This window comes from Taudactylus pleione, unplaced genomic scaffold, assembly GCF_031769625.1.
Source record: "Taudactylus pleione unplaced genomic scaffold, aTauple2 ptg000198l, whole genome shotgun sequence".
Classification (NCBI taxonomy): Eukaryota; Metazoa; Chordata; class Amphibia; order Anura; family Myobatrachidae; genus Taudactylus; species Taudactylus pleione.
In genome coordinates, this window is record NW_028284600.1 from 4,947,426 (window position 1) to 4,962,118 (window position 14,693).

The following is a 14,693-nucleotide window of genomic DNA, read 5'->3' on the forward strand; positions in this document are numbered from 1 at the left end:
ATACTTTGCCATAGACCACTTCAGAAGTCTCTCATTTACTAACAATTTTATTGAAAATTGACTACAAATCGACTGGAAAAGTCCTCAAACAAAAAGGCGATTTTAGGTTCTAAACACCATTCTATTGATAGGAACTTAATTATGATGCCTATAAACACAAACTCTATAGGCACATACACAGAAACACTGACAAAGACCAAAAAATATATTAAACTAGACAAAAAAAATAAGACAGACTTCAAAATGACAATAACAATAAGAAATTGACAGGACAAAACTCTCAGAAATCACATTTTAAGCACCTATATGAAATCGCCACGCTCCTGCTGAACATTCATTCCTCTTTCTCTCCACAAAACTCCCTTTCAATTTGCTTGGGTGTGTGCCAGCCTTGTTATAATGAGTTTCTAGGGACTTACGGTGCATGTGGTATGTTTTGCCCATTAGGCATACATAAGGAAGGGTTTGTCGATTTTGTAGGTGATTTTCAAGTGCTCATTCCAGATCGACCATTTTTACACTCTTGAAAACTGACCCACATCACATTCAATTTTCAAATCCATTTCAAAATTGAGTGTTAGTAAATGAGAGCTTTGGCCAGCGATTTATACAGTCTAATTAATTCTACATAAAAATCAATCATTAGTAAAGATATTCCGTGTGCCGGACTATAGATAGACAGTAAAAAAGTAGACAATGTCTAGATAGACACCAGATGTTAGACAGTCAATAGGTAGACTGGGACAAAAGGTTGACACACTAAAAGTTGACTGGTACGAATGGTTGACACTTTTTTTTAAAGGTTAGGCACTTACCCTGATGGTTAGGGTTAGGCACCAAGGGAAGGGTTAGGTTGAAGATTAGGGGAAAAAAAAAACAATGTGTCGACCATTTTCATGTTGATCTTTCGACCAGTCAACCTTCTTACAGGTCGACCTTTAGTGTGTCGACCTTTTGTCCCAGTCAACCTATAGACACCAGAAGTTAGACCGTCAATCTAGACATTGTCTACCTTTTTACTGTCTAATATGCAAATAGCTTCAAACAACAAAGAACGCAACATACCTTGATACCAGTGCACTCCCTCACCAGATGGTTTGACCAGCCCAAACAGTGGAAAACTGGGAGTGGTAAGATCTTGGAGTGAGAAGCACATTCCTCCTATTACACACAATACCGCTGTAGCCAGTAGGGGCTGATAGTCAAAAAAACAAAGACTTTAATAGAGGGAGGTTGAAGTGGTATCGCTGCAACAACCAAATTTGCCATTATATAAAGGATACTCACCTGCACTTACTTCCAACAGGGGGTTTATGCAAGGCGGAATTCAGTGCTATATAAAACACTGCAAATCATTTGTTAATGGACTTTATGACGTTTTACTATAAGGATATCTCCTAATTGGGACTATTCATCACTTGTAGGAGGATTTCCTTTTTTATATACATAATTTTTTTTTTTTATGTTGGATCAACGGGTATGCATACTTAGTATGTTCTATATATTTTTTTGCGTGTATTATGTGTTTTTGAATAAAATTGATATATTGCATATAATTAAAATTGTAATAAATTTTTAGAAATTATTGCGCTCTTTGTTCTTTGAAACAATTTATTTGCCTATTGGATTTAGAGTACTCCAGAGGTACTCAGTAGGAGCAGCAACTAATTGAATCAACTACCTTAAATGTAAATTATTGTTGCATATTTTCATATGCTTTTTAGTGCCTGAATTTTATTTGTGGTAATTCATTTTTTACTGTCTATCTGTTAATCCACACCCACATACTCCAAGGTCTCAGTTAGCCTGTGCATTTCCTCCACTTACTCTACATTCTTACATACTGAGGAAAATCTAGACAAAGAAAAAAGTTGCAGCAATACTTCCTCTTTGGTCATGGCGTCTGTGGCTCTCAGTAACCTGGCAGATGCTTCAGGGTGGAAAGTTCTTTTCTCATAGTCACGGTTTCTTTTTTATGTAAACAGTGACTATAATAAAACCTTTGCATTTGTTGGGACTTTTTTTGTGTGAAAACCCATATTCATATACAATGGTCTGACTTTAATTACCAGTGTCATTTCCTGCACTCTTGTAGATCCTGGGTTAAATGCATGGAAGTATGGATATCCTTAAAACTTGGACTGTTAGTGTACCTTGCCCTACATTTATGCACTTATAATGCCCCCTGTAATGCTTTGAAACAGAGAGCACAGTGCGTATGCATTGGTGTGGTATAAACAGTAAAAAGCTCGACAGGTTCATATGGTTGACACAGTTTTTTTTTCTAATCCTAACCTTCCCCTTAGTGCCCAACTTTAACCCTTTTCCTAGTGTCTAACCTTAACCCTACCTCTAGTGTCTAAACCCAATCGTAGCCTAACCCTCCCTCTAATGCCTAACCATCCCCATCAGCAGCCTAACCCTCCCCCAAGTGCCTAATTCTCCCCCTAACCTTTAAAAAGTTGAAAAAGCAACAAAACGTTTATAATTTTTTTGTGGCGAGCAATGATGTGTTGACCATTCGAACTTGTCGACCTTTGAAACCAGTCGACACTTTGTCCCTGTCGACCTATTGCATGTCGACCATTTGGTGTTGACCTATTCATTGTCGAACTTCTTACTGTCGACCTTTCACCCGGATCCCCGTTTATACAACTGACATGTTTGAACTCGGCAAGTAATTGTGTCTGTAGTGTAAAGTTGAATTTGGCTTCTGAGGAATGTGAAAAAAAGACTCCAATGATAACTTCACGCAGCTCTTCAGGCTACGCAGATGGGGCTGTAGCTAATCGTACATAGAGGGTTTAGCAGTAAGTTAAAAGGTCCCTTCGCCACAGGCATCTGGAAATCCATTTAAAAACCTCCCTCAACGTCTCCCCCAAATCCTCGCACCCTTGGCTGAAGCCTACCGTCTCCCCCAAATCCTCGCACCCTTGGCTGAAGCCTACCGTCTCCCCCAAATCCTCGCACCCTTGGCTGAAGCCTACAGGCTGATCAGGCACCAAGAAAGACAGCACGAAATATTGTCACTTGTGGCACTAACAATTTTATTCCATAACTTGAAGAACATTCACAGTTTACATGAGAAATGCACAGTTGTTCATTGCTGGCAAGTCACTAAGCAAAGAAGTTTGTTAGTAGAATAATGAAGTTAGTAATTCCAGATACCAGACTGAATTGTCCTTTTAGCAGTTAATATAGAAATGACGCTACGTGTGTCGGATGTATTCATATGCAGTGCACATGAGCAGGGTATTTTATACATTCACAAATAGAAAAGTAAGAGCAATTATTAAATACAGTAAGCACATTCAACACACACCTTTAAAATGACTTTGGTTTGAAAAAATAAAATTTAACCTGTTGTCATCTGAACACTTTCTACACTCATTTACAGCATATATACAGAGATCGACAGCTACAGGATGTGATCACAATGGTTGTCACTAATCTATTTTTACAAGGTGCAGGATCATTTTCTCCCTAGACATCCAGGTGCTCCTCTATGTGTACATGACAATGAGAACGTCAGTCCTGCTCTAGCACTCTCCAGTCCACTAGTCATTTGGCATTCTACAATAGATTTGGCATTTTTAGAGGGTAATTCAATTGCGTATTCCTGGTGAGGGTTTGGACAATAATCCAAGACGGGATGTAGTTTTAATCCTGGCTGCTGGGATGCCGGCGCTCAGAATACCAGTGCCGTAATCCCGACACCAGTCAGAATCCCGGCACTGGCATCTCGACGGTAAGCAGTGGGTTTAGGGGGAGGGTTAGGAACTAGGGGGTGGTTTAGGGTTAGTCACTAGGTGGGGGTAACTTTAGGCAGCGGGGAGGGAGGTGTAGGGTTAGGATTCTTACCAACAGCAGTATCCCAATGGTCGGTATCCCGACGGGTCGGGCAAGTATTCTTACCCTCCCCCCTTCTAACCCTCCCTTCTTGTAGCCTAACCCTAACCCTCCGCACCCGCATCCCCGTTAGTGCCTAAACCTAAGTCTCCCCCCTTCGTGCCTAAACCTAACAACCTAACTGTCCCCCCTAAGTGCCTAACAAACCCCCCAGTGGTGCCTAACTGCCCCCCAAAACCTAACGCTAACCCCGTAAACCTAACAACCCCCTCCCCCGATGCCTAACAGCTAAGACGCCCCCGACTTACCTCGTTTGGGCTGGCGTCTGTCTGTATTCCGGCGTCAGGATTAAGGTAGGCGTCGGGATTCAGACCAACAGCATGCTGTCCGCCGGTCTGCTATCCCCTTATATCGGTATACTAACCCTGTTGGGATGCTGGCATTGGGATTCTGACTGCCAGGATCCCAAGCGCCTTCTTCCCGTACCCAATCCCAAGCGATGTCTCTTAACAGTGATCAGTGGTAATGTGCACAGCCAGACGTTGCAGAAAAATATATTGCATCCTAAGGTGGGAATGTAATAGCCTGCGAGATGCAAGTCTACCCGATGTTTAAAAGCAGCAATACATTTAAAAGGCAAACCAGGTGGTTTTGCCGTTTAAATTATTGCCACTCTAAAACATGATGCAGAGTCGTAGGAATTGCATCAATATCTGCATCTCGCAGGCTAGTACATGTACCCGTAAGAGTTCAAAGGTAAAGGACGTCATATAATGGTCAATAAAAGCAGGGGCTTCTAGAAATAAGATATTTAACCCTTATTAAAACAACTTTAAAAGGCCTCACAAGGAGGCTTAATACATTAAAAGATCTCAAAATGTAAAAAGATAAAGCCAGGAAAATGGGAACTCTAAGCAAAATGTTTTTAGTTACTTCAGTGTGTCGTTACACCACAAGCGGAAAGACTTTGGGACGCTTATGTCTGTTTTAAACGCCACGAGTTGTAATTTAAAAGAGTATTAAAAAAGGGATACGTTTCCAAAGCATGACTTATTGGAGAACAGCGTCGGTTAAACAACTATAAACGTCCTTATGATATGTTGGCCACTAGAGGAACTATTGCACTGCCTATGTACATGTTTCATGTCACTGCCTGACCCGTATGACCGTTCACAGTCAGGTCTTAAAATGTCAATGAGCAAAGGAGTTTGGTTCTCTCATCAGTAAGATGTCCCTGTGGTTTACTGCAAGTGTATAGAACGCTATAGTGTAATTATTCCCTACTTCTAAATAGAGAATACCTTACATTTTTTTTTTTAATAATATGAAAAAGGGACTTAAAATCAAATGATAAGAGATATACAGTAGGTGTCTATGTACTAAGCCTTGGAGAGAGAGATAACTTGTACGGAAATAAAGTACCAGCTCCTAAATGTTATATTATAGGCTGTATTTGATAACTGACAATTAGGAGCTGATTGGTTAGTACTTCATCACCGTCAACTTTATATCTCTCTAAGGCTTAATATGTAGACCCCATAAATACACCTTACGAAGCAAAACAACAGGAGCAACCTCAATTAAAAATTGTTATCAGCAAGCCTTTTTATATAATAGAGAATATGCTCATTGAGGATATGGAGAGGACACAGATTTCCACCTTGGTCATTACGTTATTGTTTCTGGCTGACATGACTCAGTAGTTCACCAGCTGCCGTGGAGGTACAGTAGTTGTTCTAATGAGTCCACACTCAGAAAAGTTTCTTTACTCAAACTCTCTAACGAGTGAAGAAGAAGACGAGTGGAGAAGTTTCTCATAGCAACCAATCAGCCTTTACCTATCATTTTATAGAATGGACTTGATCAATGCTAGCTCATACTTGCCTACCTTTCAGAATCTCGTCCCGAGAGAAGCCCGGGTAAGAGAAGCAGCAGGGGGCCGATGGGGGCGGGGCCTAACGAATTGTGTCATTAAGCCCCGCCCCCTCGCGGCAAAACTGCAGCGATTGGGTGAAATTTACATAGGGGCGGGGCCAAATTATGTGATTCATTCAGAATCACATCTTAAGCCCCGCCCCCTTCACGGAGACCCGCAATCGCCGCGGGTATTCTCCTCATTCTTCCCACTTCACTAGGAAGTAGGCAGAAAGCGGGAGAAATGCCTACCCTTCCGGGGGTGCGGGGGGTTACCCGAAAAATCGGGAGCCTCCCGCGAAAACTGGGAGGGTAGGCATGTATGTGCTAGCTAGAAGCTGATTTGGTTGTCACTCTTTAGAAGGTATAATACATTTTCCTCTTTGAGTTCCTTACTCTGAGTCACTTATTATGGTATCTGCAAGCGTATTTTTGTCAATGGTCCCTCACTAGGAGCAACTGAGGGAGTCAGGGTATGTGACAATGATACACAAGTTCTACTTATAATAACCAGTCACTCCCTCTGCTACGGACTTGGCACTTAGGGCCTGATTCTGACCCAGTCGCAATCGCTGTGGCTCGCAACCGGGTCGATGGTGGGCCAGTGCGAATGCACACGACAGAGCCGGCTCCGTCATGCGCATGCACGAGACCTGGATAGCAACGGGCAATCCGTCGCTCCGAGTCTCGTACCAAAGGGGGCGTGCTTTCGATGTTGAGTGACAGCACGCCCCCTTTGGTGGGCGGGCCGGGGGAGTCAATGCCCAAACGGAGGCGCTCCCATGTGAACGCCTCCGTTTGGGGGCGACCTCACTGACATCACGAGTGATGTCAGTGGGAGAGATTTCGGCTCTGTTAGAGCCGAAATCTCTCTGGGGCTTGCGGCAACGAGACCCTACCACAAGGGTCTCGTCGCAAGCCCGATGGTCGTGATGGTCTTGACCATCGCGACCATCTTCCTGGCCGCTCGCTATAGCTGTGGGTGGTCACCCACAGCTGCGCAAGCGGCCAGGAGGCCGTTCTAAAAAAAAAATAGCCCAGCCCTGATTCAGAGTAAGCGCTCTGTCAGAGCATCCGGCTCTGAATCAGGGCCTTAAACCATTTATCAGGCTAAATAGCAGAAAGGCACTCTAACCTATTTCTGTTTTTCTTTAATGATCTTTTTGACAGGTCAGCATCTTTCAAAATCCCAACGTTATTGTGTGGTAAGCCAACAAGCAATGGTTTTATTTTTCCAGTCTTTAGGCTACTTACTTTTTCTCTGACCCCAATAATCTATTTACTCACCCCCAACCCTATCCACCTAGATGCAACTTTCTGTGCAGTGTCACTACCTGCACTGACATTAGATTAATACAATGGGTAAAAAATATAAAGCTAGGGTTTAATCTGTAAATGGAAGAAATCTTTTATTGCTCAAGATCGGCAATATTTTCTTAACGGCGCACAGTTTGCGTCAGAAACAGGAGGAGCCTTGATAAATAAGGAGCTAGAGTTTTATCTTCAGTTCAAAAGATAATTCCTCTGTAGGGAGGCGTGTAGACTATTCTCAGACACAGATACAGAAACATTTATACGGCATTTAAATTATTTTCTTTTATACGGTCAACCATTTGGGTAAGAGGAATTTGCAAACACACAGTGAATGTAGGCACTAGGAATTTATAACTCGGTACAAAATAAAGTGACAATCATCTCTACAGCTACAGTACAATTCACAGTTGATGGAAACCTAAAGCATGCCCACTGATCTGAATAAAATAGGTTACCTTAGATATAGAGGCTACGGGCCCCGCACTAAGCAATATGAGCTTTCTATACAACATTCATTTACAAAAGGACCAATTGTCGGTCTCCTTTCATGCTGGACTATAGAGTTGCTGTTTCTCCACTCTAGAACGTGCCTGTAGAAGTTGTCAGACGCCTTCCAATGTATACCCTTCAAAAAGAAAAATAAATATAATTATTTCTGAAATAATCAATTATTGTAGTTAATTATTGTAGTTACAAAAGTAAGTTATTATAAAAGTTATGTACAGTGTCTAGGAGACTCAGAAATATTTGTCAGCTCTCTACATGGCAGAGTAGAGTAGCCTTCCGGATCCCACTCACTTCCCCAGTGAAGTGGGCGGACCAGGGACTTGACGCAACTTGCAGCGAATCGCACCATTGTGGCTCTGCACTATACTGCACAATGCCGCAAATCACTGATAGCTAGCAGGGGGATGCAATCGGGAAGCCGGCTGACGTAAACCGACAGCCGACTTCCCGACTGCTTTATCCCGGCAAGGGTTAAATGACAGGCGTCTAAATCTAGACGCCTGACATTTTTCAGACGCCGGGAGACCGGCGCCCGGCATCCCGATCGAAGGGATGCCGCGCGCCGCGCGGGGGATTGAGAGTTCGGTTAGGGGCTCCCGGGGGGGACTTAGGGTTAGGCACCCCCCCGGGAGGGTTAGGGTCAGGCTAGGGTGAGGGAGGGTTAGGGTTGGGCTCCCCCGGGGGGGGGTTAGGGTTAGGCACCTCCCCGGGGGACTTAAGTTTAGGAAGCGGGGAAGGGGGGGTTAGGTTTAGGCACTTAGAGGGGGGATTAGGGTTAGGCACAGGGGGGAGGTTAGGGTTAGGCACCCCTAAGGAGGGTTAGGGTTAGGGGGGTTAGGTTAGGTTAGTAAGTACTCACCTACGGACGATTGTGATTTCCAGCGCTGTCAGGCTCCTGCTGCCGCAATCTCTTCATTTGTCTGCCTGACGCTGCCGGGATTCGAACTCCCTGCCATTGCGGCCGGCGGCATTTCATACCGCTTCCCTAGCAGGGTATGCTGGGACTTGGAGCTTCACAAATCCTTTCCAGGCCTGAACTAGAACTTAATAAATATATGAGCCATGCCATTCATTTGCTTTTAGGATATTATGCATTAAAAAACAAAAGTACCACAGATGTGTCCTCATACATCTAGCCTCCTTGCACGTTAAACAGCACTAGTCGCGCCATGCCGTGACGTGCCTCGGTAGCACTGAGCGTCTTCGTGCAACTTTTTCCTATCGGTGCAAATAGGATGCAAGCAATAGTAACCCCAAAAAGGTTCTGAGCTGCGTTTCCCTCTCTGGTTCGGTCCATGAAGATACAGCCTCCACTTTATTCATCTGAGGCTTTACCTGCCCCTGGCCAACTACATACCCAGGGTACTTAGCCTCTGTCATAACAATGGCACATTTCTCAGGATTAGCAGTAAACCCATGAACCAGTAAGGAGCTTATCACGGCTTCTACTTTTGAGAGGTGTGAATCCCAGTCTGGACTAAAGAACACAGTATCGTCCAAGTATGCAGCTGCATACTCTTGATGTGGTCTTCACAGCTTATTCATGGCTCTTTGAAAGGTCGCAGGGGCCCATGTAAGTCATCCTATATTGGAATAATCCTTCTAGCCTTAGCTGACTCTGTTAAGGGAATTTGCCAATAACCCTTGGGTAGGTCTAAGGTAGTCAGGCAGTGGCGTATCTATGATGGGGGCAGGTCCAGGGGGGCCCCGCACCGCACGCCCTGCACCCATATTATTTTAAACTTACCTGTCCGTGGTCCCGCGGCGGATGTCAGCGCTGCTCAGAACACCATCAGCAGCGGCCATTTTTCCGGTGTTCTGCGCATTCGCAGTAGACTCCAGGCACACTCTAGTGCCCGGAGTCTGCTAATGCTCTGGTGGCTGGCCAGTCGCGTCAGTCAGCTGCCGGCTACCGGGAAGAGAGGAGAGGGCCCCGCACGGGGAGTGCACACGGGCCCCCTCATCTCTTAAGACGCCCCTGTAGTCAGGTAATGACTTTTGCCCAAATTCTCAAATAATCTGTCGACTCATGGCATGGGATAAGAGCCACATTTAGAGACCTTATTCAATTTTCTTAAGTCGTTGCAAAACCTCGGTAGCGCAGAGTGTCTTATTGTGTGACTTTTTACCTTCAAATGTGCACAACAATGCGAATTGTTAGCACAATCAGCTTTTGCTGATTAAAATAATATGTTGCATGCCTATATTCTGTGTACAGCTGCGGGTGTATCTGCATGCGAATGCTACATCACAGTGTCTTAGCCGCTGACTCTGTAACGTAGCATTTGGCATGCAGATACACCCGCAGCTGCATACAGAATTTCCAACTTTTTACAAACTTGTATAAAACATAAAAAAATCATTGGAAACTTTGATGAAAAACACTTGGGGGGTCATTCAGACCCGGTCGTTAGCGCCGATGCACTTGGACCGGTTTGATGGCCCCCCACAGAGCATGCGCACGACGGCGCCGGCGTGCGCATGCGTGAGACCCGCTACGACCGACAGCACCGGTCGTAGCGGGTCTCGATCCAAAGGGGGCGAGCTGTCGATGTTGATTGACAGCTCGCCCCGTTTGGAAGGCGGGCCGGGGTGGTGGCAGCCCAAATGGAGGTGTTCCCATGGGAACGCCTACCATTTTGGGGCGGCCCCACTGACATCACTAGTGATGTCAGTGGAGAGCTTCCGGCTCAGACAGAGCCAGAAGCTCTCCGGGGCTTACGACAAGGTAGACCCTACCCTAGGGTCTCGTCGTAAGCCCCGATAGTCTCTGACCATCGCGACCATCACTGGAGCGGTGTTAACTCACAGCCTAACGACCGCAACAGAGGCAGGCATCTGAATGAGGCCCTTGATGCCTATAATTTTTCCACCATTTAATAAATATGCAGCCACATGTCACACTTTCATGCACTTCTCCCAGGTTGATTTTTGTATAAAAGTTGCGCAACCTCGCAGCGAATCCCGTAAACTGGCATTTCTAATTGAATTTCTCAGGTGCGCACATTCACACGATGTATGTGGGTCTCACAAACTCGCTCCTTATTGAATTGTACGTATGTGTATTACAATGAACAGTTACAAGTTCTTCGCACTAATACTGAATACAAAGTACTGTTCTCGGCGTACATTTGAATGGAATATTTATCCTGTTGCGGGGGGAGCTCTTTCTTCTAAAATACCAGATGGGTGCAAGTCCTACATACACTATGTAGACAAAAGTGATTGGACACCCCCTGTTTCAGTTGGTTTGGTATAGATCCACTAGTTGTAAAATGCATGGTCACATTAACTCTGAGAAGTATAGAGATGTCCTCGATAACTCTGTGCTCCCTACATTGTGGCAGTTCTATGGAAACAACAAATGTGTTTATCAGGACGACACTGACATCTGTCATGTTTCCAGGGCGACGCTGGACTGGTATACAGAAAATTCGGTAACCTGGATGGACTGGCCAGCTCAGAGTCCAGATCTTAACCCCATTGAGAACCTCTGAGACGAATTGGTGTGACTGGTGTGTTCTAGGCCAAATCAACCTTCAGTGTGACAGTTGGTCTCTGTACTTAAGGCAGAATGGCAAACACACCGCCTGCTGTTATCCAGGAACTTGTGGGCAGTTTGCCAAGAATGGTGTCTGCAGTAATCACTGCACATGGTGGATCTACAAAGTACTGACATCAATAAAATCTTGTTGAGCTATTTGCTGTCAGTCTCCAATCACTTTTGTCTACATAGTGTATATTAGAGAGATTTAGCTGTCCCCCTCTCTACTTAGTATAAATCACTGCCTGCAGCTACTATACAGCTACTCTAGCTAGTCAACATTTTGCAGACAAATACAGAGATATCTCTTCAATTTTTGGTCATTCCTTCCAGGAACAGTGCCCTTACAAACATCATTTGTGTCCCTTTTATAATCTGCTTACTGTATGTCCCTTATACAAATAAAAGAAGTATCAGCAAAAGTTTGAGAGTTGTCCAGTCCTGCATAATGACCTTTCATAGTTAGTTAGGCCCTTTACCCCCCATGCAACCTCTCAGTAGAAGGTCCCCCTGCTGCATGAGAGAGACCACTGACCAACATAACCTATCCTATCTTTTAAACAGGTTGGTCGGGGAGGGGGATGTCTACTGTCCTATCGGATGCTGCATTTGACACACATCTACACAGTGTCTGTAACTCTAATGCTGGGTAAACAGTGTGTACCCAATATGTTAGGCAGTGTGTGCTCCCATGGGGACATCAGCTGCTCGTCAGGTCAGCCCTACATGCAGCTCAACCTGACGGTGTGGCTGACGAGCCCATGCAGCGGGATGTGGCAGGGGCCGACATATCAGGCAGACGGGCACCGGATCATCTAATGTGTACCAGCCACCCACTATGTTGGCCTGTCGCCATGTGGGAGGTTACATGTCGAAATGCTGGGTACACACTTCGTTTAGTGCACCCAGATTAAATTACATATCCTGCCATGGGGATAGCTCACTAATGTCAGCACAACTAGACTGGCCGGTAAAGGTAATGGGGGGCAACCTGCAGGAGGAGGATAAAAAAAACATGGGAGCCTTAGGACCTCATTCAGAGCCGCTCGCAAACTGCGAGCACTCGCTCTGAATGAGGGCGGCCTCTTCCATGTTTAGAGCCGGCCTCCTGGCCGCTCGCTAGGCTGTGGGTGACCACCCACAACTTTAGCGAGCGGCCAGGTTGATGGTCGCGATGGTCAAGACCATCGCGACCATCAGGCTTGCGACGAGACCCTTGTGGTAGGGTCTCGTCTACCGCAAGCCCCAGTGAGCTTTCGGCTCTATTAGAGCCGGAAGCTCCCCACTGACATCACTTGTGATGCCAGTAGGGCCGCCCACAAACGGCAGGCGTTCCTTCGGGAACGCCTCCGTTTGTGCAACCACCGCCCCGCCTACAAAACGAGGTGAGCTGTCGATCACCATCGACAGCCGCCCTTTTGTAGTGAGTCCCAGAGCGAGAGAATTTCTCTCTCGCTCCCGGGCTTGCGCACGTGCAGGGCCTGAACATCGACCCGCCTGCGAGCTCATAGGCGCTTGCGACCGGGTCTGAATGAGACCCTTTGTCCAATATACCAAATGTAGAAATGAATACATCTGTAGCACATTGGTTACACCCATATGTTTTACTGCACAATTACAAAGGAAAACAATAATAGGTGTAATTATATAATAAAATGTTGCAGCATTAATCAGTGGGAAGAAGGAAGTCATTTTCCTTTGTTCTTTTTCTAAGCTTGTGGTTTAAGGTTTCAATGTAGAATCCACATGAAAGCTATATTAGATAGAGCAGTCTCATTGGGAAATAGCAGGAAGACAGAAGAATGCTGGGTACAGTCCATTCCCTTTTATGATGTATCATTATATACTACATAATCATGAATAAATGTATCAGCTAGGAATAATTCATAATGCAAACACATCACAGGCTATTTCAGTACTATTATTGTGTACTCCCTTACTTAAAGACTGGATCATACAGGAAATACTATATATATATATTTTTATAGAGTACTAACTAGGCTTTAAGCAGTAATATATTTGATGAGGGGAGTGGATGAAGGTGTTATGTAACAACTTTCTGAAAAAATACTTTTTTTTTAAATGGATGATGGTGTTGTGACCTAAGGATTATAGTAACAATGTTGGTAGTCTATTTACTGTGCATAAAAGTGCTATGTCCAATTATTAAGTCAGTTTTTAGATGGTAAAAAGATAATAATTTATTTTTAAACCTAAATATATCACTTTCTTATAAATGTAATATAACACTTCATTTACTCGCCTCTTCAATTTTATATATATATGCATATATATATATATATATATATATATATATAATTATATTATACTAGTGTATTGGACCCGTCACATGCAGGGTCACTTAAGTCTCCCCCCCAAGCTCCCTCCCCCCATCTCACCTTCACTGTGTCTGGCCCCGAACCTTCTCTGCCGGCTGGCCCCCACCTCTCCGTCCTGACACCCCACCTCTCCGTCCTGGCCCCCACCTCTCCGTCCTGACACCCCACCTCTCCGTCCTGGCCCCCACCTCTCCGTCCTGACACCCTACCTCTCCGTCCTGGCCCCCACCTCTCCGTCCTGACACCCCACCTCTCCGTCCTGACACCCCACCTCTCCGTCCTGGCCCCCACCTCTCCGTCCTGACACCCTACCTCTCCGTCCTGGCCCCCACCTCTCCGTCCTGACACCCCACCTCTCCGTCCTGGCCCCCACCTCTCCGTCCTGACACCCCACCTCTCCGTCCTGACACCCCACTCTGTTGTGCATAAGAGCAATATGCCCTGGATACTGAGACAAGTAGTTTTATCTCTCTCTTAAATCGTTATAATATTTCACCTAATGTGATTCATACTTGCCTATTCTACCAAATTTAGGGAGTCCCCACATATTCCCCTAGTGTACTGGACAGAACAGAGGCCATGATGACGTAATCCTCCATAATGCCGCCACTCGCCCTGCTCCCCACAGCTGGAACCTGCATCTTCCCTTCGGGATCTCTCCTGGGGGAGAGCAATTAGAGGCAAGTTTGACGGTATACGTGGAGAATTCTCCAATGAGGTTCATTATATACAGAGGGAAAGGATATCACTGATGGGTTTCAGTGTTATTATCTAGATTTCTATTCTTCCACTGATATATGTACCAAGCAGGGGCAGATCAAAAAAGAGCAGGGTACATGTGCATCCTCTGTGTACCCCCCTCTCGCTCTCTCTCACTGGCTGATTTCCACAAATGCCAGAGTTCACCATGCACGTACATCTCTGGGAAAATGGCGTCTGCGCTATGTTTCCGGTGATATCTGCGGCGCAGATATCCGGAAACGTGGCAGTCGCAATATGTTCCCATTGATACCTGCGGTAAGTGAGACCTGTTCATAAGTATTTTAAATGGGTGTAGAGTGTGTGGTGTGTGCCCCCCAGGGGTCTATGTTCGCTGCACATCCTGTACCCATTATACATACGCCCGTCGTGGTACCCAGTCTCGATTGGCAGCTTACTTGCATAACACGAGATAAACTGTCCTGACAACTGAAGGGTGGGGGATTTTTTGCTATGACTAAGGAGAC

The 14,693-nt window shown here is 45.3% G+C and overlaps 1 protein-coding gene across 2 annotated transcripts in view; it reads right to left on the reverse strand.

The window, feature by feature from the left end:
• Positions 1–3,021: 3,021 nt before the first annotated feature.
• BNIP3 (BCL2 interacting protein 3) overlaps positions 3,022–14,693 on the reverse strand; it is a 53,999-nt gene continuing 42,327 nt past the window's right edge. For both annotated transcript variants that reach the window (XM_088476874.1, XM_088476873.1), the window contains exon 6: positions 3,022–7,702. In XM_088476874.1, coding sequence (XP_088333000.1) covers positions 7,657–7,702 — 46 coding nt within the window. In that variant the 3' untranslated portion in view covers positions 3,022–7,656. The remainder of the gene's footprint in view (positions 7,703–14,693) is intronic.